General features: G+C 46.6%; 1 protein-coding gene across 1 annotated transcript in view; it reads left to right on the top strand.

The window, feature by feature from the left end:
- The window catches only part of MEGF8 (multiple EGF like domains 8), a 223616-nt gene that overhangs the window by 48624 nt on the left and 148859 nt on the right, over nt 1-26133 (top strand). Inside the window, 4 exon segments of the mRNA XM_030213349.1 lie at nt 9164-9327; nt 9672-9866; nt 15696-15896; nt 16632-16871. Of these exon segments, the coding sequence (XP_030069209.1) occupies nt 9164-9327; nt 9672-9866; nt 15696-15896; nt 16632-16871 (800 nt within the window).

The following is a 26133-nucleotide window of genomic DNA, read 5'->3' as shown; positions in this document are numbered from 1 at the left end:
AGGACATATAGCTGCTCACAGGTTTTCAAATATAACTGTTCACAGGGCCTCAGCAAAGAGATCTTTTGTTACGTCTGTGCTCACCTTGCCCTCTGGTGGCCAGAACCGGTGGCTGCTATGAACTGCTATAGACTGTCTTGCTGTTCCTGCCCGTTCCAGACTTTAGCCCAGTCCAGTCCAGATCTTCCAGGCTGCCAGACTTGCTTGCTTGGATTGAACCTATACAGCACCCGTAGTTTCCTGGTGATGGTTGCAGCTGAGCTCCAGGTGCTGCTGGGCATATTAGCCATTCTGAAACCTTGCTGCTTTGCCTTTGCATTGCGTCTAAGGCCCTGGTATGTTGGCACTTTTGCACTTCAGCCTGAGTTTGTTTCCTTGCTCTAGTTCTTGCCTGAAGTCTTGCCTGTTCTGGTTAGTCTATGTTTAGTTTAGAGTATTGCTTGTTTTCTGTATTGCTTGTTTCCCAGTCTTGTGTCTTGTTTGTATGTCTTGCCTAGTTCTGGGTTTATCTGTGTTTGTTCCCTGTTTCAGTGGCTGCTTGCAGCTTTCAGTTCAGTCTCCTGTCTAGCTGTGTTTGTTCCCTGTTTCAGTGGCTGCTCGTAGCTTTCAGTCCTGGCCTTTAGCCTATCCTTTCCCTGCCTTGCTGTCCCTGTGCTGCCTAGCTGTTATCCAGTCCTGCCCTGTCCAGTAAGTCCTGCCGGCCACCTGAAGCCTTGAGCTCAACTCTTGGTGAAAAGTGGCCAGGTGCAGGTGAAGCCTAACTGTTTGTCAGAGATCTGCCCTGTCTCTAGGGTGGGGTGGTTTTGCCTGCCACTGCCGCTCCTCGGCAGTGGTCCAAGGGCTCACAAACCGAGTTCCAGCTTTGAAAATGTGACATCTTTTTCTCTTTTCCCTGGCTAAGACTGGAAAAAAAAGCCAGTACATCCTAGATGAATTGAGCTCCTGGGCCAATTAGAGCCCAGAACAAGTTTTCAAAAGTATACTGCATCTTACTTCCTATCTGCGTTAGACTAAAGAAAAGACAGTTATTTCTCTGTAATAGCTTTAAAGCAAAGAAACACCACCAGCTGTTCAATAGAAGAAATACACTTCAAGAAAGAAAATGTATACAGTTTTACAGGCTTAAAACCCACTGTTTTGTCACACTTACGCAACTTCGCTCCCTTTCTGTGGGGGCCCCAGTCTGAGTTTGCTCCAACAATGAGATGGTGGTGGCTTATATCAGCAAGCGAAGCGGGACCTGCAGCCATCTGATGGTGGTGGAGGTGGCCTCCCTCATGAGCTGGGTGGAAAAAAATCTCTGCTTGTGGGCAGGTCACTTTGCTGGGTTCTTAAATGTGGAGGCGGACTTTCTTAGCAGAAACTTCTTGGACCTGGGTTTTCATCGGATAGTGGACCGATGGGGTTCTCTGCGTGTGGCATTCTTTTTCATTTCCATCAACTCCAAAGTGCCAAGTTCTTCAGCCATTGGAAAGAACTGGGCTCGATGGGGATCAATGCCCTACTTCAGTACTAGCTGGAGACACATCTACTATAGGTCTTCCCCTCTTGGCCCATGGTAAGCTCTGTGTGGAAAAGGATCACATTGCACTGGGGTCGAATAATTCTCGTAGCCACTGATTGACTGCGGAGACTGTGGTATGTGAACCTGATTCGACTATTGGGTGGGTGGGGGGTCCTCTCCATCTTCTGCAGGTACACAGCCTACTGAAGCAGGGTCTGGTGCTCATGGAGGATCCGTGCCCCTTTGGTCTTGCGGCTTGGCCATTGAAAAGGCTGGTTTGAGATGAAAAGATTATTCTGATTTGGTCATTGCTACCTTGCTTTGGGCTCGGAAACACTCTACATCCATGACGTATGTGAGGGTGTGAAGGACGTTCGAGGAGTGGTGTTCTGAGTGCAGACTTTTTCCCTTCTCTGCTCAGATTGTGCACATTCTAACGTTTCTCTAGGTAAGTGTTCAGAAAGGATTGGCACTTTGTTCTCTAAAAGTTCAGGTTGTGGCTTTGTCCTGTTTCAGGGGCTAACTAGAGAAGATGTCTCTTGTGGCTCGCCCAGATATCGTTCGATTCTTGCAGGGAGCAGGCTGCTTGTGGCTTCCCTTTTGTACGCCGTGTCCAGAATGGAAACTTAATTTAGTCCTTCGGGCTCTTTGGAAGCCTCCTTTTAATCCACTCCCAAAGGGCCTCCTTCAAAGATCTTACTCTAAAGACAGTGTTCATAGTGGCTGTTGCATTGGCATGTAGGGTTTCAGAGCTTCAGGCTATCTCTTGTCAGGATCCTTTTTCTTTGTTTTTCGGAGGCAGGGGTCTCTCTGTGCAAGGTTCCTTCCTTTCTTCTAAAAGTAGTATCAGCATTTCATCTCAACCAATCTGTAGAGCTTCCATCCTTTTGCAGAGAGGATGAAGAGGCTCAGTATTCTTCCTTGAAGCTTCTCAATAGGCGTAGAGCCCTTGTTAGATATTTGGAAGTCATGAATGAGTTTTGTAGATTGGACAGACTGTTTATGCTTTTTACTAAATAGAGGCTTGGCCTTATGGCTTTCAAGCCCACAATTGCTAGATGGCTGAAGGAGACTATCGCGTCAGCTTATTTGCTTGCGGGATAGCAAGCTCCTTAGGCCTGTGGGCTCATTCTACGAGGCGTACAGCAACATTCTGGGCGGAGACTACTTACTATCTCCAGCAGATATTTGCAAGGCAGTGGCCTGCTCGATGCTGCATACCTTTGCCAAGCATTACAGGGTAGATATTGTGGCGTGCTTGGAAGCCAGTTTTAGGGCTTTGGGCCTTGAGGCGGTGGTGCCAGGATCCTACCCACTCTAGTGATTGCTTTTGAACATCCTAAAGGTTCTGGAATAGTGAGAAGCTATGCAATGGAAGGATAATTTTCTTTTCATTAGTCCTTCCTACTATTCCAGAGATCTGTCCGAGGTTTCTGAGATGTTTAGTTGGTGAGAAGTAATGGATCAAATAATGACGGTCACCTTGCATGGTGCTTCCTGCATATCTTTTGTTCTCTACAAGTTGTCCAGAGAAGAGAGAGGGCCACACATGTTTGCTCATCTGGTTATTGCTAGGTTAGTGAGTTGTTTAAAGTTGTTATGTTTGTTCTAAGTTTCATCTTACTGCTTGTCTACCATTCCATTCCCAGCCCTTACATCCTGCTTAATCCAATTGGAATCAAAGCGGGTTACACTGAGATTCAGATACTAATAATAGGCCCACATATTCAGAAATATATTTCAAACAGTAAAGTTTTCAAAGACTGTCTAGATTGATAATACGAATCAATGCTCAGAATTTATACAGGAATACTATTCCATAAATTAGTTGCAGTATAACTAAAAGAACTATCGTGGAAACGTTTAAAGTGAATCCAATTAACAGGTGGAAAGCCCAAATTTAATAGATAATTGGATTGAGTTAATAGTAACATAGTAGATGACGGCAGAAAAAGACCTGCACGGTCCATCCAGTCTGCCCAACAAGACAAACATATGTGTATACCTTACCTTGATTTGTACCTGCCTTATTCAGGGCACAGACCGTACAAGTCTGCCCAGCAGTACTTCCCGCCTCCCAACCACCAGTCCCGCCTCCCATCACCGGCTCTGGCACAGACCGTATAAGTCTGCCCTCCACTATCCTCGCCTCCCAACCACCAACCCCTCTTCCCCCCACCTGCTCCGCCACCCAATTTCAGCTAAGCTTCTGAGGATCCATTCCTTCTGCACAGGATTCCTTTATGCATATCCCACGCATGTTTGAATTCCGTTACCGTTTTCATCTCCACCACCTCCCGCGGGAGGGCATTCCAAGCATCCACTACCCTCTCTGTGAAAAAATACTTCCTGACATCTTTCCTGAGGCTGCCCCCCTTCAACCTCATTTCATGTCCTCTCGTTCTACCGCCTTCCCATCTCCGGAAAAGATTTGTTTGCGGATTAATACCTTTCAAATATTTGAACGTCTGTATCATATCACCCCTGTTCCTCCTTTCCTCCAGGGTATACATGTTCAGGTCAGCAAGTCTCTCTTCATACGTCTTGGAACGCAAAACCCGTACCATTTTCGTAGCTTTTCTTTGCACCGCTTCCATTTTTTAAACATCCTTCGCAAGGTACAGCCTCCAAAACTGAACACAATACTCCAGGTGGGGCCTCACCAACGACTTGTACAGGGGCATCAACACTTTCTTTCTTCTGCTGATCACACCTCTCTCTATACAGCCTAGCAAACGGCCACTGCCTTGTCACACTGTTTCGTCGCCTTCAGATCCTCGGATACTATCACACCAAGATCCCTCTCCCCCTCAGTACTTATCAGACTCTCACCACCTAACACATAAGTCTCTCTTGGGTTTCTACTCCCTAAGTGCATCACTTTGCATTTCTTCGCATTGAACTGTTGGATACCAACATACAAATGAACCACAATAATCTATTTGGGGCAAAATAATCACCTGTACCAAAATGATCTGGAAAAAAAGATGCTGTACGTAATTACTGAGGAGCTGGACTGGATGCCAAGTGGGATATGTCTCACCTCAGTTTTCATCTCTCTTTCTGCACCTACTGGTTGATGGACACAACTATCCCACAGGTTCTGCAATAGTAGGAAGGACTAATGGAAAGAAAATTAGATCACATTTGACATGCCAGACAAGAAGTTGAGGTTTAAGAGATGCCCAAAATGTCCCTCAAAGATGTCAATAACAGATATTCACAATTTGTGCCTCAGATGTATGGGAACTTCTCAGGATTTACCAGATTATTCAAAATGTGCCTGGGTGTTCCCCTATGCAGCAAGACATAGACATGTTGAAGAGCAAAATCAAGGATTCTTCTCAAAGTACTTATTATACCAAAGAAATCAGGAGACCTTTGCCCAATTCCAGATCTCCAAGTGCGTGCTCAACAAAAATTTATGGTGAAAGAAAAATTATAATTGAACTCCCTGGGTACTATCATACTCCTGTTGAAGATGGATGACTGGTTGACATCATTAGACCTAAAGGATGCTTACTCTCATTTTCCAGTCCATCCAAGGCACAGAAAATTCTTGCACTTCCAATTTCTAAGTTCCCTCTGTCAATGCAAAGTTTTCCTGTGTAGTCTTTCTACAGCGCCACTAGTGTTTACCAAGTGTGTAGAATTAGTAACAGTGCATTTGTTGATGAATGGATTGTTCATTTTTCCATACTTAGACAACGGTTAATAATTGGAGATTAGTCTTCCCTGGTAACACAGTCCATCTAGGTCACTTACAAGCCTTTCAAACTGTAAGGTTTGCCAATTTCCCCAAATCTCATCTAATGCTAGTTCAGTCATTAGAGTTCAGAGGGGCACAAATTCACAAATCTTTTGCAAGAGCATTTTTACCTCAACAGAGAGCAACCTCCATCCATCTCTGTTCTACAGATTCTTGATCCTAGATACCACTTCAGCAAGACAGCTGTTGAAAATTTTGGGATACATAACAGCAACCGTTTATGTAGAATCATTGGCCAAGTTACACATGAGGGAAACAAAATGGTATTTGAGGTTTCATTGGCAACATCATTTTCAGCCATTGTCACACAAGATCAAACTAACCAAACATTTCGGGACTGTCCTACAATGGTGGAAGTATACAATTTACTTAGGGGGAAGAGTTTGTATTCCCCCCCCCCCCCCCACCATCAACTATAATTCTGACTACAGGTGCATCTGAGTTGAGATGGGTTGCTGGGGTTATCATATGCAACATCTCAGTACTCAGGGAACATGGACATTTCAAGAAAGGGCTCTCCATATCAATCAGTTGGAGCTCAGAAATTTTCTTTGTAAATCTTCAACAGTGGATTGCCAACAGAGTAGAGTACAGACCAACAATCAAGTTGCTATATTCTGTATCAACAAGCAGGGAGGAACAGGATCATATCTATGCAAGGAGGCTCAGAAGATTTGGAACTTGCACTCAGTTTAGGAGTTTTCCTTGTAGCATTGTACCTTCTGGGTGAGCAGAAACAGCTGATTCAGTTGACATTTGGATTCTCACAAATGACCATGTGACAAAAAGTAACCCAAAATGTTTCCCTAACGTGGGGTCAACCAAAGATAGATCTTGTTTCAACAGACCTCAACAAGAAATGCCCACTTTTTTGCTTCCTTTGGCCAGTTATAAGCGCAATTGCTCTGGGTGCTTTTTTGATATCATGGAACTAAGATTTCCTCTATGCTTTCCTCCCAATACCTCTAATTGCAAGAAGAATCCAAAAGATCATGAGTGATTCAGCAACAACAATCCTAGTTGGACCATGCAGGCTGGGTTCCCATATCACAAGCAAATGGCACAGGATTAGCCTGTTCTGTCAACACTGACCATTTTTAACAAAAGGGTCTTATTCTTTACTCCAATGTACAATACTTGGTACTCACAGCGTTCACAGCAGGTTACTAGCACAACAGCTGATGTCAGAAGAAGTTCAACAAAATCTGAAAAAAGAGGAATTTAATTCAGATAAAATTTCTGAATACGCTTCAGCCTGCCTCCACCTCTTCTGTAATTTCTTCAAGTTGTGGGTATTACATATTTATTAGGGTATGTTCTTACAGCCCTCAACTAAGTCACCAGTACTGTGACTGTAGTGATCATGTTTGTCCATGGAGAAATCGTAGTTGCTTACCCTGTAACAAGTGTTCTCCATGGATGACAGGATCCTACAGCCACACATTTCCTCTGGCCCATCCCATGGTTGAAGCTTGGCCCATCCCATATGAATTGACAGGATGGTGTATTTATGCTGTGTGGGAACTCCTGTGCAAGCTCAGAAGCTTTTTCTGAAGTGTTCCAAGCTCTGGCAAAGCAGACCCAGTCAGTCTGTCATCAGTGTGGCTGTAGCAATCCTGCTATCCATGGAGAACCTTTGTTACAGGGTAAACAACTGTGCCTTCTCAGCCCATTGCTCTAACCATTAGGCTACAGTAGGGGTTATCAACCCAGACCTTGGGAAACACCCTGCCAGACAGGTTTTGAAGATATTTGTAATAAATATGCATCCTCAATCTGGAGTGTCGTTTAATGTCCTGTTATGATCAATTAATAATCTTTTGACTAATGATAACAGTTCTAAGAATTTAACAACTGCTTTCTAAGTATAAGCAAAACAAATTTATTCAATTATTCAACTTTAAATCAAGTGCATAATACTAGTAACCATACTATCATTCACTCACTCTTTCATACTACTCTCTATACCAGTACACAACTGATGCTTGCTGAAAAAGACATTAAGCATGCATAATGACCTAAACTAATACACATGCAAAACTGCCTCTGAATAAACTCTGCATTTACTGCTTAATGCTTGAAAGTTCTAAACAACGCCTCAAGGCAGTCCTCTTTAATCCTCTAGATTGTAAGCTCCTTTGAGCAGGGACTGTCCTTCTATGTTAAATTGTACAGCGCTACGTAACCCTAGTAGCGCTTTAGAAATGTCAAGTAGTAGTAGTAGTACTGGTATAGAGAGTAGTATGAAAGAGTGAGTGAATGATAGTATGGTTACTAGTATTATGCACTTGATTTAAAGTTGAATAATTGAATAAATTTGTTTTGCTTATATTTAGAAAGCAGTTGTTAAATTCTCAGAACTGTTATCATTAGTCAAAAGATTAATAAATATGCATGAGATAAATTTGCTTGCACTACCTCCATTTTATGCAGATCTATCTCATGCATAGTTATTGTGGATATCCTGAAAACATGATTGGCCTGGTGTGTCCCGAGGACTGGGTTGAGAACCACTGAACTGGACAGATTTGACATTTGTGAAGAGAGTGTAAAGGTCCAGAGTCTGGAGATTCCTAAATATGTTGGTTTTGATTAGGTGAGACTGTGGGGTAGGGGGTAAAGTATGAGCTATCAGATTATGGCAGGGTAAGAACCAAGGTGGAGAAGTTTGAGAGTGAGCAGTTGGAGAAAAAGACAAGGTTGAGATGGTGGATATGCTGGTGAGTAGGGGTGGTAGAGCACAGCTGGAAATTGAATGAAGAGGTTAAAGCAAGCAACTTTGAGGCATAAGAATCAGAGGTCATCAACATGAACGTTAGTCCCCAAGAATGAGGGAAGCAGAAAGATGGTTCAAGAAAGAAGAAAAGCCAGGGATCAGTCAGTGAGACAGAAATAGGGGGACTAATCAGGGGGATGATAGATAACTGCTACCCAGAGAGGTGATGGAGTCAAAGGAAGAAAAGGAGTGAGACTCAGTGGAAGAAGGGATTGAAACTACAGGAAAGGGAAATTAGCAGCCCAATACCACTGCTGCAGCCAACCTGGTGACATGTATTAGAGTAATAGTAACCTCCATGATGGAGGGCAGTAACTGAAGCAGAGTCTTCAGGGAAAAAACAAGTCTCAGAACAAGAAGATGTAGAGGATGAGAGTAGAGAGTTTGTGAATGTAGGCAAGCTTGTTGGAAACAGAGGGGAACGTTCCACAGGACACATGAGAAAGGAGAGAAAATGTAGGAAAGAGAGGAAGAAGAATAAAATTGGAGGGTTTGATCTGCACAGATGGGGTGAGAGTTGATTTGGAGGGCTAGGATTGGATTAATATCTACTGCTGAAAGAAAGAGTTGCAAGAAAGTAAGGAGAAGAATGAGGAGACATGACAACGCTGAAGAAGATGGGATATGCTCAGAGAATGGAGATTCCTGAATGAAAGGAAGAAAATTTTGAAGCTCAAGAGCTGAGGAAACAAAATGGCTGGTGAGGTGACAAATACAGAGCATAGGCAGTGTGGTCTTCAAATATATAGTGGTGCGTGATAGGGAATAAAATTGGGGAGAATTAGCATCAGGAAGAGAAAGTGTAGGGGAGTTATATGAAATAGAAGGGGAAGAGAAAATACAAACCTGTGGAAATATGATATGGTCTGTGCCTTCTGGACAGCAGCTGGATGGACCACAGGGTAGCAGGAGCAGAGACCTGAGTGGATCAGTGTAAACCTGGGAGTCACCCCAGAGGATGCTGGGAGGAATATGCAAATGGACTGCAAACCTCCCCAAACTTCTCTGTGCTGTGCATGAAAATTGAGGTTTCCATGTATGCATGCATATATTTCTTATCTGTAATATGATCTGGTTGACACCCTGATTCTTGCCCAATTTCTCCTTCCTTCAGACCGGAGCTTGTGCCGGGTGGGGCAGATCTCTGGAACATATGGATGGTGGGGAACAAGCACTGATTTCATCACCTCACTGGAGGGGTGTCAGAAGAAGAACTTCCTGCCAGGCTTACACCTCATCACTTACCAGCAGCCTCGGAATGACTCTCAACCAGACAATGTATGGCATGTGGGAGAGCTGCAGCCAGGTTTTGTAGGATGTGTGGGTGACTGGTGCTGCGAGTCTTGCTGACGGAATGCACTGCTATGTGTAAGCTCATACTCCTGCATGGTTGTATGTTTGTGGGAGGAAGTAAAATGGTTTAGGGAAGTGATGGAAATGCACCCCTTGGAATTCAGCGCTGTGTGAAACCGTTCTCATTCCTGTCTCTGATCTCTGCAGAACCATGCACCTAGGAAATTGACATTGTGTGTAACTCCTCTCCTTCCTGTCTTTGGTCCCTAAAAGGGTACTTGCATGGGGGACTTGGTGCTGGCTATAACTCCTCATTTTGCTCCCTGTAGGTGTCTATTGTCCGGAGCACAACAATCACTTTGAATCCCAGTACAGAGATGGATGTATCACTGGTTTATAAAGGCTTCATCCACCCCATGTTGAGCAGTGCCTTTCCGCCTGAGGACATTTCAATCTGGGCTCGAATCCAGCGCCTCTTTGTCATCGCTAAGCTGGCACGGATGCCCAACAACTCCAATAGCCTGGTAAAGTACTATGTATTGAGGGTATGAGCTTCTGTTTTGTTGACACATCTTAGAGTATGATCTTTCTAAGGACACACTATATGATGGCGGAACTAGAGTATGACACGGGGACAAAGTTTGTCCCCGTCCCTGCGAGCTCTGTCTGATCACATCTACAAAAGCCTTGAACAGTTATTTTATATTTAAATCATTTTATTAAAGTATAAAAGGAAACAATATTCTGTACAACCGTCGTTTTATAAAATCACAAACAATACAGAACAAGGATCAACAAAACCCCTGTTTCCCCTCCCCCCACTCACAATATTCCCTCCACTATCAGGAAAACTGAACAAGCCAAATTACTACAGAATGCTGCATAGACAATTCATGCTAACAGAATACCTTGGTCACACACATACAGATCACAAATGCCAAGTACATAGTACATAAGTACATAAGTAATGCCATACTAGGAAAAGACCAAAGGCCCATCGAGCCCAGCATCCTGTCCCCGACAGCGGCCAATCCAGGTCAAGGGCACCTGACAAGCTACCCAAACGTACAAACATTTTATACAAGTTATTCCCGAAATTGTGGATTTTTCCCAAGTCCATTTAGTAGCGGTCTATGGACTTGTCCTTTAGGAAACCGTCCAATCCCTTTTTAAACTCTGCCAAGCTAACCGCCTTCACTACGTTCTCCGGCAACGAATTCCAGAGTTTAATTACGCGTTGGCTGAAGAAACATTTTCTCCGATTTGTTTTAAATCTACTACACTGTAGTTTCATCACATGCCCCCTAGTCCTAGTATTTTTGGAAAGTGTGAACAGACGCTTCACATCCACCTGTTCCACTCCACTCATTATTTTATATACCTCTATCATGTCTCCCCTCAGCTGTCTCTTCTCCAAGCTTCTCCTTAGTCTTTCCTCATAGGGAAGTCGTCCCATCCTTGCTATCATTTTTGTTGCCCTTCGCTGCACCTTTTCCAGTTCTACTATATCTTTCTTGAGATGCGGCGACCAGAATTGAACACAATACTCAAGGTGCAGTCGCACCATGGAGCGATACAACGGCATTATAACATCCTCGCATCTGTTCTCCATACCTTTCCTAATAATACCCAACATTCTATTCGCTTTCCTAGCCGCAGCAGCACACTGAGCAGAAGGGGTTTCAGTGTATTATCAACAATGACACCCAGATCCCTTTTTTGGTCCGTAACTCCTAAAGGAAATTACCAATGAAATCAACCAAAGCTTCCAAATCATGCAGTCCTGGATGGATGCATTTCAGCTAAAACTCAGTGCAGAAAAAACACAATGTCTTATACTCACCTCACAACACAACGCAAATAAATTCACCACCATAACCACCCCAGACTTCTCCCTCCATGTCTCAAATAATGTGAAAATTCTGGGAGTCTCACACTTGAAAATCACGTGAAGAACACAACGAAAAAAATGTTTCACTCCATGTAGAAACTCAAACGAGTAAAACCTTTCTTCCCAAGAGTCATCTTTCGCAACCTGGTACAGTCAATGGTATTAAGTCACCTGGACTATTGCAACGCACTTTTCGCTGGTTGTAAAGAACAGACCATCAAGAAACTTCTAACAGCCCAGAACACCGCAGCCAGACTCATATTAGGAAAAACAAAATATGAAAGTGCAAAACCCCTAAGGAAAAAATTACACTGGCTCCCACTCAAAGAACGTACCACGTTCAAAATCTGCACGATTGTTCATAAAATCATCTATGGAGATGCCCCGACCTACATGCAAGACCTCGTGGACTTGCCACCAAGAAATGCTAAACGATCTTCCCGCACCTTTCTGAACCTACACTTCCACAGCTGTAAAGGATTAAAATACAAACTTACACATGCGACTAGCTTTTCTTACATGAGTACGCAGATGTGGAATGCACTACCAACTCACTTAAAAACGATAAACGAACTAAATAGCTTCTGCAAAGCTCTGAAAACCCATCTCTTTAACAAGGCCTACCACGAGAGCCCATAACTAACTACAACACAACACCTAAACACCTTCTATTCAGATTGTCCTACTCTACAATTTCTTAACCAAATCCTCTTGCTCTCTCTATTTTCTGTGTAACACCAATTGTATTATTGACCCTGGTGTGGCGTTGCCATAACAGATTTTTGTAAGCCACATTGAGCCTGCAAATAGGTGGGAAAATGTGGGATACAAGTGCAATAAATAATAAATAACGTGGAACCTTGCATGACGTAGCTATAATTTGGGTTCTTTTTTCCCACATGCATCACCTTGCACTTGTTCACATTAAACATCATCTGCCATTTAGCCGCCCAGTCTCCCAGTCTCGTAAGGTCCTTATGTAATTTTTCACAATCCTGTTGCGAGTTAACGACTTTGAATAACTTTGTGTCATCAGCAAATGTAATTACTTCGCTGGTTACTCCCACCTCTAAATTATTTATAAATATATTAAAAAGCAGCGGTCCTAGCACTGACCCCTGAGGAACCCCACTAACTACCCTTCTCCATTGTGAATACTGCCCATTTAACCCCACTCTCTGTTTCCTATCCTTCAACCAGTTTTTAATCCAAATACATAATAACTAACCAAAAATGATAAACGTATATTAAATCAGTGGTTCCCAAACCTGGTCCTAGAGGAACCCCAGCCAGTCAGGTTTTCAGGATGTCCACAATGAATATTCATGAGAGAGATTTGCATGAACTGCCTTCACTGCATGCAGATCTCTCTCATGAATATTCATTGTGGATATGCTGAAAACCTGACTGGCTGGGGTGTCTCCAGAACCAGGTTTGGAAACCACTGTATTAAACCAAAACCCCAAGAAGCCACAACAAAATATAAAGATCACACATGCCAGGGATAGTGTTAGGTGGAGAGCAACTAGGACAGTTGTCCCTACTACTACTACTACTATTTAGCATTTCTATAGCGCTACAAGGCATACGCAGCGCTGTACAAACATAGAAGAAAGACAGTCCCTGCTCAAAGAGCTTACAATCTAATAGACAAAAAATAAATAAAGCCCTAAGCCCGCTGGAAGTTGAAGAAGGCAGGACCTAGTAGTGGGCTTTGGGGTCCCCTCCCAATTTTCTGTCCTGGTCCCTAGCCGCATCTAATACCAGCTCTGGCGGGATACACATTTCAAATCTGACATATTTTAATGACAAATAGAAAATAATTTTTTTTCTACCTTTTTGTTGTCTGGTCATTTTATTTTTCAGATCATGTTGGTCCCAGGTTCTGGTTTCTGTTTCCCTCTGTCTTCTCAACTCAGTCACCAGGGTCTCCTGCCCATTTGACATTTCTTCTTTCTCCATGCTCACCATACATCTTCCATCTTTGTTAACCTATCTTTTCCCATGTTCAGCATCTTCCTTTTCTGTGTCATCTATATTTCACTGTCTAGCATCTCCCCTGTGTCTATCTCCCCACATTCATCATCACCACTCTATGTCCCTATCCCTCCCCCCCACCGTGCTCAGCATACTCCTCTGTGTCCCTATGCCCCCCAAGTCCAGCATCTCCCTTCTGTGTTCCTATTCTCCCTCATGTCTAGCATTGTCCCTTTGTGTCCATATACCCCCTCCCATGTCTGGCATTGCCCCCTCTGTGTTCCTATACCATCTACATGTAGCATCTCACCTTTGTGTCCCTGTCCTTATGCTCGGCCTCATGCCCATCATCTCCCCTCTATTTCTGTGTACCTCCCTGTGTCCAGCATCTCCCCTCTTTTCCTCTCCCACATAAATGTGTCTCCCGCCCTCCACTGTGTGTTCAGTATTTCACTCCCTCTTCCTTCATTCCTTTGGTTTGGTATCTCTCTACCTGTCCCTTCTCTGCCCTCCCCCCTGCAGGTCCAGCACCTCTTTCCCTTCTCTCCAGCAGCTCCCCCATGGGACTCCAGCACCTCTCTCCTTTCCCTCCCTCCAGCCCCCCCCATGGGACTCTAGCGCCTCTCTCCGTTCTCTCCCTCCAGCCCCCCATGGGACTCCAGCGCCTCTCTCCATTCCCCCCATGGAACTCCAGCACCTCTCTCTGTTCCCTCCCTCCAGCCCCCCATGGGACTCCAGCACCTCTGTCCCTTTCCTTCAGCTCCAGCCCCAGTTTCCCTCCCTCCCGTGGGTCCAGCACTTCTGTCCCTTCTATAATCCCGACCCCTACCCCTGGGATGGAACTACACTTTAGCCTTAGAGAAGTTCTCTTTGCTTGGAGAAAAACTCCTTGGCTGTTTTTAACCTTATACCTATGACTCCTTATCAGACAGGATGCAAGACTAAACTTTCAGACATTTATTCCCTGGATAAAATAATTTGGATTAAAGAACACAGGAAGAGTTACACGATTAGTCAATCATAAATTTATCATAGAAGCTTATTTATTACAAATAGGAAAATAGACATCTAATCGCTGCTTTGCCAATTACAATTCATAAATAGTACATACAAATAGTCTTTTTTCTTTCTATATTCCTGTGGAGGAATTTACCAACCTGAAGCAAAACGCAGTGCTTTCAAGATTCCTGGTTATGTAGTGATAAACAATTCTTTTTATACCTTTTTCTAACTATGTGTACATGGCAATTCTCAGTCTGCTGTCTCCGCTGATGGCCCCCTTATCTAAACACAACATTTGATTTACTTGTTCCAGAAAAAACAGTCTTGTACCTCCAACCATAAATCTTTGCACAGAATAGTCCTAGGGCTTAACCTCCTTCTTCACCCGTTCCTTTTACTGTGCTTACAAGTGCAATTTTAAGATAAGATTCTACTGAAATACTGTCTGACTTTACCTTGCTGTTTTACAGAGTTGGGCAAACTCTACTCCACAGAAAAAAAGGCAAGCATCTTAAAAGTTACACAGTGGTCCACCATCTTGTTGACCACAGATTTATACACTTTCCTTCCCTCCAGCTCCCTCCCTCTCTCCCACACTGCCTCTGTCTCCTTCAGCTCTAAATCCAGTACTGCCTCTGTCCCCTCAGCTCCAGCCCTCCCTCCAGCGCTGCCTCTATCCCTTTCAGCTCCAGGCTTCCCTCCCTTCAGTGCTGCCTCTTTCCCCTTCTCTCCCCTCCAGTGTTGCCTCTGTCCCTTTGAGCTCCAGTCCTCACTCCCTTTCCTTCCATCCAACGCTGCCTCTGTCCACTTCAGCTGCAGCCCTCCCTCCCTTCCTTCCCTTCCCTTTTCTCCAGCTTTGTCCCCCCCCCTCCCTCCCCCGGCAAGGGTTCAGCATTTTGTTTTTGCCACGAAGATGATCCCCCACAAGCCTACTCTGGGCTTTCCCTTCCTCTGTCTGCTTCCTCCTGATGTAGGAGCTGGCAGAGGAGGGAAGGCCCCAGAGCAGGCCTGTGGGGGTGTGGGATCTTCTTTGCGCTCCATAAGATAGAGACATGGCGGGGAGGGGAGAGAGGAAGGAAGAAAAAAAAGACAGGATGAGATGTTGGACCTGCCATAATAGCATTTTTTTTTTTTACTGCAGGAACGAGGGTTTTTACTGCTCCCTTGCGGTGGTAAAAAGTTTTGCTCCTTCTGTAATTTTTTTTTTTTTTACCGGGGATCCCCGTCCCCGTGTCATTCTCTAGGTGGAACCGTTAGCTTTCACTGAGCTCCCCATACCATTCTCTTGGAATTTGTTTGATTGGCTGGTGAATAGTGCATCAGGAAGTGTCAGTTCCTGTTACTGCCCTATATCCCTTAATTATTGACCCCTTTTCTTCTTTTTTGAAGGGAGTGGACAGTGCACAAGGAGAAGATGCATTAGGCCCTGAGTGCATCTTTTTCCTCATGTGTCATTAACCTCCTCCTTTCATCTTCCTTGCAGGAGGAGGTTGGCCGATGGACAGTGCATCAGGAGAAGGACCGTCGACCCTTGCAGAGAAGCCGGAATGAGCGTCTGTTCCCCAGCCCTGAGCCAGGGAACAAATACACAGTGCAGATCGAGGGGTTCCTGAACACATCTGGGAGTGGGCAGACCAGTGAGCTGACCCTGACGTGGGACCGTACAGGGGTACCAGGGGGCAGTGTGAGTACCGGTCACTGTATGCTGTCTGCTTGTATGTATTGTTCTATAGAGAACATAGAGATGCATGTCACTGAAGTCGCTGGCCATGCCTTGGTCACGACCCCTGCTCTATATTTTCTTCTGTTTGATCCAGAACACTCCATTCCTCATTTTTATCATGGGTGTCTTTCTTGAGTAAGTGGCCTAAGAGGAATGGGTAATCTGCATGTGACTTGTAACCCAGCATGCTTGCTTGTTTGTGGCTTTGCTTTTGATTTGTTAAATATTGTTCACCGCCTGATGGTTTCCGAATGGCAGTATACCAAATCACATAAATAAAAAGTTATTAGTTGCATAGTTTAACCTCTCTTATGCAGTCCAGATATAAATAAAATAGCAGAGATTTTCTATCGCAACTCATTTTGTTTGGTTGACCTGAAAAATCAAATTAAATCAAACATCTGATTTTTAACTGGGTTTAGGAGGTCTGAGAAGATATTGATGATCAGTGGTGACAAAGAGAGGGCTTGACAGAGCTGGTATTAGAACGGAGGCATGGGACAATAAAGTGACTTGACAGATGCCACATAGAGAGAGTCCATGGCAGGGCTGTGTATCAGCTTGAAGATAGAGGAACAATAAAACACGTTGTCCATATGGTCTGTGGAGAGTTTGGGATATGGGTGTTAATAGATGATTAACTTGTGGATTTATTGCTTTCGCTCTGATCTCATTTTGCCTGGTCTCTCTCCATAGGAAATTTCTTTCCTTTTCTTGGAGCCCTTTCAGTCACAGAATTGTGCATCCTATGTCTCCTGTTTGGCATGCCTTGCAGACCAAGGCTGTGGTTGGTGCCCATTCACCAACACCTGTCTCCTGCGAGTGTTGCCAATCAACACCTTGAGCAGCTGTAGCACTGGAGCCATGCATCTTATTCTGTCACCTAGTAACTGTTTCCTGTGTGAAGAATACCGTGATTGTGAGGCCTGCAGTAAGGTGAGCACTGTTATCACTACCCTGTCATCTAGTTTTCAATATAACTTGGTCCCTAAACTGAGTTCCTTTTCATTGCCACCAAATACACATGTATTATTTGAGTTGGGTGATGTGATTGCATTGTAGTCCACTAAATAGATAGATTAGAGGTCAAAAAAGCAAGTTGTAGGTGGGATGTTTTTATTAAACAAATGTGATACATTTGTGACTAGTTTTTGAAAACTATGCTTCATTTATCAAATTAATGCAGAATTGGCTAAGGATAATTGTTTATCATTTATTAATTTGATATACCGCCTCTTGAGCACAAATCGAGGCAGTTTACATACAATTAGTACAGGTGATGTGTAAATGTAGTCAAGTATGTTTTACGTAAGATTAAATATAAGCTTTGTTTTTAAAATTGTAAGGATCAGTAGAGTAAAAGGATATGGGAAATGTGTTAAGAGGGGTGATAAAGCTGAGGGAAATAAAGAGAAAAGGCATAATTTAATTGCTACAGGAAGACTAGAATAACAATTAAGGTTATACTCCTGAGGGACTTAAAACATTTCTGCATACTTTGACCGAATAATACAACATAATCATCATCTCTGAGTAATAATTTTCTCTGTTGGCAAACAAGATCCATGCAGCTTTATACAGTGCTTCCGAGAGACACAGCCGGGCCTGGGGCAGGACCCCCCCCCCCCTACCTGGGCCGCTGCTGCTGTGCCCCCGCTCCCCCACACTCGGACCGCCACCCCTGCACCTTTCTGTTTGCTCCCTTGCTGCTCCTGTCAGTGCCAGGAAGTCGGGATCATCTGGGTCCTGGGCGGCGTGTAAGAGCAGGAGAGAGCAGACCCAGAAGCAGGCAGGAAGAAACTTACACGCACCAGGACCGGGCCCTCCCCTTCGAGGCCAAGCCTGGGGAATTTTTCCCCTCCTGCCCCCCCCCCCCCCCTCGGCAGTCCTTGGCTACATGTCTTAATGTTATCAACCGCAGATGGATGTGCTTGCTAGAGCCTAGGAAAACCTACCTGAAATGATTTCCTGCACATATATCAGTTTGAAATGCATTGTAAAACCGTATCTAAAGCTTTGGGACTCCACTGAACCACAGTGAGAGAGCCTATGAGGGGATTTGTAGAATATTGCCCCTCACCCTTAAAAATAGTGCCTCAGGTAGTCTGAGCCACCTTAAAACCACTAGTCCCGCCCAGGGAGGAAGTGAGTCGGGAGAGGTGGAGCCAAAAAGACAGGAACAAGGCAGTATAAAAGGCAGGGCCAGAGCGGAGTTAAGGAGTCCCAGGGAAGGAAAAACTGAAGCCCTAGCATATGCCTTTATGACATACATTTAGCTACTGTGACCTATCTGAGGTAAGCCAACCTTTTTATTTGAAGACTTGGAAGTCTTGTTCTGATGTCTGGGTGGGGCTAGGCATGGAAACCTAGAGAGAGAGCTTTACAGACTGTGTTTGGGGCATGGCAGTCGATGTAAACACAGACGAACAAACTCTTCGCAAACATAAAATCACAAGGATCACAGCGAAGATGACAAAAAAATGGTCTTAAGACTATGTAAAAAAGTCCGAGTTTATTGTGTAACTCAATATGCACGGAAAGTCCAAATATGTCAAAGAGACTCGACATGCCACAAACTGTGGTTTAGGCCCTGTCAGCCACAGGCCCATGTTGAGACTTTCCATAGAATTAAAGAGACTTTACCTGACCCTGTGAAGTAACAGCCTTCAGGATTCCTATATAATAATTCTCACCTCCAACAGGATGTGCCTGGGACCGTGCCTGCCGGAAGTGGTCTGCTAGGCAGGCACACACTGACGTCAGTGACCGACAATTTGGCAAAGCAAAACAATCTGAATGCTGGCCATTAGGACACAGGGTTGATAGGAGAGTTTTAAAAGACTGAAGGAACTGAAAGTGTTAAATGGGGGGAGGGGGGAGTTCTGAACCACTGAAAGACATGAACATTTGGGAAAGGAAAACAATCTGAATGCTGGCCATTAGGACACAGGGTAGATAGGAGAGTTTTAAAAGACTGAAGGAAACAAAAGTGTTAAACTGGAGAAGGGGGGGAGAGTTGTGAACGACTGAAAGACATGCAAATTTGGGACAGGAAAACAATCTCAATGCTGGCCATTAGCACACAGGGTACATAGCAGAGTTTTAAAAGACTGAAGGAACCGAAAGTGTTCGGGGGGGGGGGGGGGGGGGGGGCAAGTTCTGAATGAATGAAAGAAATGAAAATTTACGAGAGGAACACAATCTGAATGCCGGGCATTTGGACACAGGGTAGATAGGACACTTAAAAAAAAAACGAAGGACGTGAAAGGGTTACATCTTGGGGGAGGGGTGAGGAGGAAAGCGGTGGGGTATCCGGGTACTGGGCGTTAGGGCCACGGGGGTACATAGACTTTTGAAAGCCTTAAGGAACCCAAAGTGTGTGAAGGAGGAGGAAAAGGAGGGGAGGGAACGGGGTGAGGGGCATTAGGAACAGGGAAGGGGACCCTGCCACACTCTCTCATTCTCACACACACACTGTCACACAGTCTCACTCTGTCACACACCCGCACATTCACTCTGGCTCTCTCTCTCAAACATACACACTCCCAGGAAAACCTTGCTAGCGCCCGTTTCATTCGTTCCAGATACAGGCCTTTTTTACTAGTAACTGAATAAAGTGCTTGTTTTATTTTACAACCTTGTCCGGCTGTGTTATTTTGAAGGCCCGCCCTCATCTCTCGCTCACAGTATCGGAGCCATTATCTCCAAATGGATAAAACTAGGAACAGTGATGAATTGAATTTCATTATATTACAAATGTTCTTATATTCTGCAAATACCATAAGGTTCTATGTGGATTCCAAAGTTAAGAAAGCTAACCCTAGGATGAAACATAATTTTAAATATTTTTACATTTACCTGAACTCCAAATATTTTTTTTAAATAGAAAGATTTCAGAGCCTTCTGAAATGCTACATAGTTCTAGAATTCTAATTTGAACAGGTATGAATCTTCCCAGATGTGGCTAGCCCGCCAAAATTACTCCAAGGGCAAAGCTACAAAGCATCTGGGAAATTACAAAACATCCCAGAAGAACATCTAAATAACTGTAGGCCTCTCAAGCCTCAGTTAAGGCCAGTGTTCATGATTCTACAATAAGAAAGAAACTGGGGAAAAATGGGATTCATGAGAGAGTAGCAATCCTAGAGTAACATTAGTGCTCATGTCACACTTGCAGAAACACACCTTGATGATTGCCAAGCCTTTTAGGATATTGTTCTTTGGACAGATGGGTTAAAAGTGGAACTGTTTAAATAGCACAGGTCCCATTATGTCTGGCATAAAGCAAAAACTGTGGTAAAATTCTGTTGACACATCAGACATTCTGTGTTTTTAAAAACGTCCGTGCTTTTTGCTGATGGTTTAGTACCACAGCTGATGTTTTTTGTGCTGTTTGTGCAGATGCAATTAGGACCCTGAAGAAGGCTTTGTAAGCCTAAACACAGCCCGTGTAGGGTCTCATAACCAGCTGTGTTGCACACATGTTGATATTCATCTTTGTAATTAATGACTGAGACTTCTTCTGTAAACTGGAACTTGTGAACACCAGAGCTATATGCCATTTATGTTATGATTCTGCCGGTTTGGCTGGGGGGGGGGACGTCTCTTCTGATTGGCTGCCAGGGTTTGTGCTGACATCAGGGGATAGTACTGTAGCCTGCAGCTGAAGAGTTCCTCTGCTTTTGCGTTACTTACGCTTGGTGGTAACTGGAAAGCCTGATAGTTTTCTCTCAGAACGTGCTCTGGGTTCTGACAGGGATCTCTGTTTGTGTTAGAGTTTTCTTTTCCTTCCCTCTGGGTTAGCTGCTGCTGTGTGTGTGTGTGTGTAGCTCTGTAATCAGGGTTAGCTGCTCGTTTGTTTAGTGGGGGCTGGGCATTGCTCCGTTCTCTCTGATTGTTTGTTGGTTTATGGAACTCTCTCTGCTGGCTCTACAAGCTTAACCCTTTGTGTTCTGTTTGCCTCTGTCTACAGTGGGTTTGAGGCAAAGGCTTTCTGCCTTCCTTTTGTGTCTGGTTCCTCTGGCTTCTGCCTGGGGCTTCCTACCCTGGTGGGAGGGGGGGTTGCTGTGTTAGTTCCCCTGTCCTGCGCTAGTCCCCTGGGTGGGCATGGCCCGCTCTGGTCCTTTGTTTCTCCCTCTGCCCCATTGCTGGTGATCAGCGCGTGTCTGGCATCTTGGGGTCCCGGGGGGCCCTCTGGGTTATTTCACCCCTCCCTGTGTGTGTCTGGGTTCCCGTTTGGCCGTGAGGCCCGCACGAGTGGCTCTGTGTGCGTGGGTTCCGGTTCGGCCGCGAGGCCCGCCTGTATGCCTATTTCCCTTCTTACTGAGGGACTGTGGGGAGGGGTAGCTTAGGGGTATTGTGTAGCTGGGATGTGTGGTGGTGGGTCGGTCTCCCCTTGGCCTGGGTCGGCGCTCTGCTGGCCTCGGCCAGGGCCCAAGGGCTCACATGACCAACCCAACGGATTACAATTTAAAACTTAATAGAGGATTCATTAGTAAAGATTTTTGTGTTGAGATCCAGAATATCATTTGTTTTCTCTGTTTTTTTTCCCCCCCTGGTTTTTGGCTGTGCGTTCTCTTTGGTTCTTTTTTTTATCTCACTTGCATAAAGCAAATAAAGCATTTCACAGTAAGAACATCATACCAGCAGTCAAACAAGGTGGTGGTAGTGTGATGGTGTGGAAATGCTTTGCTGCTTCCGGACCTGGAAGACTTGCTTTTATTGAAGAGACCATGAATTCTGCACTGTACCAGAAAATTCTTCAGGAGAATGTCTGGTCATCGGTCCATGAGCTGAAGCTGAAGTATACCCAGGTTATGCATCAAGGCAATGATCCAAAACACCAAAGCAAGTCTACATTTGAATGGATGAGGAGAAACAAAATTAGAGTTTTGGATTGGCCTAATCAAAGTGCTGGCTTGAACCCAATAGATGCTTTCGCAGGACCTAAAATGAGCAGTTCATGCTTGAAAACCTATGAATGTGTCTAAAGTAGTTTTGCAAAGAGGAGTGGGCTAAGATTCCTGAACAGTCACGCGAAAGACTGATATCTATGTTCTCCGAGGACAAGCAGGCTGCTTGTTCTCACTGATGGGTGACGTCCACGGCAGCCCCTCCAATCGGAAACTTCACTAGCAAAGGCCTTTGCTAGTCCTCGCGCGCCCATGCGCACCGCGCATGCGCAGCCGTCTTCCCGCCCGAACCGGCTCGTGTTCGTCAGTCTTCTTTTGTCCGCGCTCGGTACGTTCGTGTTTTCGCCGTGTCGGGCCCCGCAAAGTCGACCTCGCGCGTTCATCGTGTTTTTCAAAAAAAAAAAAAAAAAACCATTCTGTGTGGAAAAAGACTCTTTGGTCTTTTTTTCCCCCGCTATTTTCAGCTTTTTCGCCCCGGTAAGTTTTCTTTCGTCGTCGGGGTAGGCCGCTTTTAGGCCTCGGGTCGAAGTTTTCTTCCCCTTGTTTTTCGGGTGCCTTTTCCGCCATTTCGACTTTTGATCTCGCCGGCGTGATTTTTCCGCCCATGAAATCGAAGTCTCCTAGCGGCTTCAAGAAGTGCACCCAGTGCGCCAGGGTCATCTCGCTCACTGACAGGCACGCGTCGTGATTTCAGTGCTTGGGGGCTGGGCACCGCCCGCAGGCCTGTAGTCTGTGTTCCCTTTTGCAAAAGCGGACTCAGGTAGCGAGATTGGCCCAGTGGAACGTTTTGTTCTCGGGCTCTTCGTCGGCATCGGCACCGGGGGTATCGAGTGCATCGACGTCTTCAGCGTCCAGAACTTCATCCTCGGCCGCCAGTGCATCGAGTGCATCGAGGCATCGGCCCTCTGCATCGGCGCTGAGACATCGGACAGCGGCATCGACGTCGGTGGTACCGGGACCTCGTCGGCTGATGTCGTCGGACGGTGGTGCTTCGTCTGGAGTGCAGGTGAGGGCTGTCCATTCCCCTGCTGGTGGCGGTGAGCCTTCGGGTGGGTCTCCCCCTACCCTGAGGGCTCCTGCGGTACAGCCCCCCCGAGACCGACCTCCTTCGGCCTCGGCCCCGAGGAAGCGACGGCTGGATTCTACGTTCTCCTCGTCGGTGCCGGGAAGCTCCGGTGACATGCTTCGTTCCAAGAAGTCGAAGAAGCATCGTCATCGGTCTCCTTCCCGTGTCGGCACCGAGAGCTCTGGGTCGCCGAGGGAGTCGGCACCCAGCAGGCATCGGCACCGAGAGGACCGCTCACCCTCTGTTCAGGAGGTGTCGATGCGCTCCACTCTGGACAGCCCGGAACAGCCTCCACGCCCGGAACAGGTTCTGACGTTGACGCCTGCATCGACCTCCATGCCTTTCTCTGCAGCTGCTCTGAACGAGAGCCTCCGGGCCGTTCTCCCAGAGATTCTGGGAGAGCTGTTGCGCCCTACCCCTCCGGTACCGGCGGTGCTTGCGCCACCGGTACCGTCGAGCGTGGCGCTGGCTGGCCCATCGCCCGAGGTGAGGTCTCCGGCGTCGGTGCCGCGTGCGGTACCGGCTGCCGTTGCCTCCCAGGAAGGCTCCCCGACTACGTCGGCGGAGGGAGCTTCGCCGATGCGGGCGAGGGAGTCTACCTCTCGACGCCCCCATCGTGGACGTGGCTCCACAGAGTCGAGTCGGGCGAGGTTGCAGACACAGGTCTGTGAAGTTGTGTCTGACACCGAGGGTGAGGCCTCGTGGGAAGAGGAAGAAGACCCCAGATATTTCTCTGACGAGGAGTCTGAAGGTCTTCCTTCCGATCCCACTCCCTCTCCTGAGAGACAGCTTTCTCCTCCCGAGAGTCTGTCTTTTGCTTCCTTTGTCCGGGAGATGTCTACGGCCATCCCCTTCCCGGTGGTTGTGGAGGACGAGCCCAGGGCTGAAATGTTTGAGCTCCTGGACTATCCTTCTCCACCTAAGGAAGCGTCCACTGTACCCATGCACCATGTCCTAAAAAAGACATTGCTGGCGAACTGGACCAAGCCTCTAACTAATCCCCACATTCCCAAGAAGATCGAGTCCCAGTACTGGATCCATGGGGACCCAGAGCTGATGCGCACTCAGTTGCCTCATGACTCTGGAGTTGTGGATCTGGCCCTAAAGAAGGCTAAGAGTTCTAGAGAGCATGCTTCGGCGCCCCCGGGCAAAGACTCTAGAACCTTAGACTCCTTTGGGAGGAAGGCCTACCATTCCTCTATGCTCGTGGCCAAAATTCAGTCCTACCAGCTCTACACGAGCATACACATGCGGAACAATGTGCGGCAGTTGGCGGGCTTGGTTGATGCGCTCCCCCCTGAGCAAGCCAAGCCTTTTCAGGAGGTGGTCAGGCAGCTGAAGGTGTGCAGAAAATTCCTGGCCAGAGGGGTGTATGACACCTTTGATGTTGCGTCCAGGGCCGCTGCTCAAGGTGTGGTGATGCGCAGGCTCTCATGGCTGCGTGCCTCCGACCTGGAGAATAGAATCCAGCAGCGGATTGCGGACTCGCCTTGCCGTGCGGATAATATTTTTGGAGAGAAAGTCGAACAGGTGGTAGAGCAGCTCCACCAGCGGGACACCGCATTCGACAAGTTCTCCCGCCGGCAGCCTTCAGCCTCTACCTCTACAGGTAGAAGATTTTTTGGGGGAAGGAAGACTGTTCCCTACTCTTCTGGCAAGCGTAGGTACAATCCTCCTTCTCGACAGCCTGCGGCCCAGGCTAAGCCCCAGCGCGCTCGCTCTCGTCAGCAGCGTGCGCCTCAGCAAGGCCCCTCGGCTCCCCAGCAAAAGCAAGGGACGAGCTTTTGACTGGCTCCAGCAGAGCATAGCCGACATCCAAGTGTCAGTGCCGGGCGACCTGCCAGTCGGAGGGAGGTTGAAAGCTTTTCACCAAAGGTGGCCTCTCATAACCTCCGATCAGTGGGTTCTCCAAATAGTCCGGCAAGGATACACCCTCAATTTGGCCTCAAAACCTCCAAATTGTCCACCGGGAGCTCAGTCTTACAGCTTCCAGCACAAGCAGGTACTTGCAGAGGAACTCTCCGCCCTTCTCAGCGCCAATGCGGTCGAGCCCGTGCCATCCGGGCAAGAAGGGCTGGGATTCTATTCCAGGTACTTCCTTGTGGAAAAGAAAACAGGGGGGATGCGTCCCATCCTAGACCTAAGGGCCCTGAACAAATATCTGGTCAAAGAAAAGTTCAGGATGCTTTCCCTGGGCACCCTTCTTCCCATGATTCAGGAAAACGATTGGCTATGCTCTCTGGACTTGAAGGATGCCTACACACACATCCCGATACTGCCAGCTCACAGACAGTATCTGCGATTTCAGCTGGGCACACGTCACTTCCAGTACTGTGTGCTACCCTTTGGGCTCGCCTCTGCGCCCAGGGTGTTCACAAAGTGCTTGGCTCTAGTAGCAGCGGCACTTCGCAGGCTGGGGGTGCACGTGTTCCCATATCTCGATGATTGGCTGGTGAAGAACACATCCGAGGCAGGAGCCCTGCAGTCCATGCAGATGACTATTCGCCTCCTGGAGCTACTGGGGTTTGTGATAAATTATCCAAAGTCCCATCTTCTCCCAGTGCAGAGACTCGAATTCATAGGAGCTCTGCTGGATTCTCGGACGGCTCGCGCCTATCTCCCAGAGACGAGAGCCAACAACTTGTTGTCCCTCGTCTCGCGGGTGCGAGTGTCCCAGCAGATCACAGCTCGGCAGATGTTGAGATTGCTAGGCCACATGGCCTCCACAGTTCATGTGACTCCCATGGCCCGCCTTCACATGAGATCTGCTCAATGGACCCTAGCTTCCCAGTGGTTTCAGGCTGCTGGGGATCTAGAAGACGTAATCCACCTGTCCACGAGTTTTCTCGAATCCTGTATTGGTGGACGATTTGGTCCAATCTGACTCTGGGACGTCCCTTCCAAATTCCTCAGCCACAAAAAGTGCTGACCATGGATGCGTCTGTCCTGGGGTGGGGAGCTCATGTCGAGGGGCTTCACACCCAAGGAAGCTGGTCCCTCCAGGAACGCGATCTGCAGATCAATCTTCTGGAGTTACGAGCGATCTGGAACACTCTGAAGGCTTTCAGAGATCGGCTGTCCCACCAAATTATCCAAATTCAGACAGACAACCAGGTTGCCATGTACTACGTCAACAAGCAGGGGGGCACCGGATCTCGCCCCCTGTGTCAGGAAGCCGTCAGCATGTGGCTGTGGGCTCGCCGTCACGGCATGGTGCTCC

The sequence above is a fragment of the Microcaecilia unicolor genome, chromosome 8 (genome assembly GCF_901765095.1).
Source record: "Microcaecilia unicolor chromosome 8, aMicUni1.1, whole genome shotgun sequence".
Taxonomy (NCBI): Eukaryota; Metazoa; Chordata; class Amphibia; order Gymnophiona; family Siphonopidae; genus Microcaecilia; species Microcaecilia unicolor.
The sequence above is the reverse complement of the archived record's forward strand: the minus strand, read 5'-3'. Positions and strand labels throughout refer to the sequence as shown.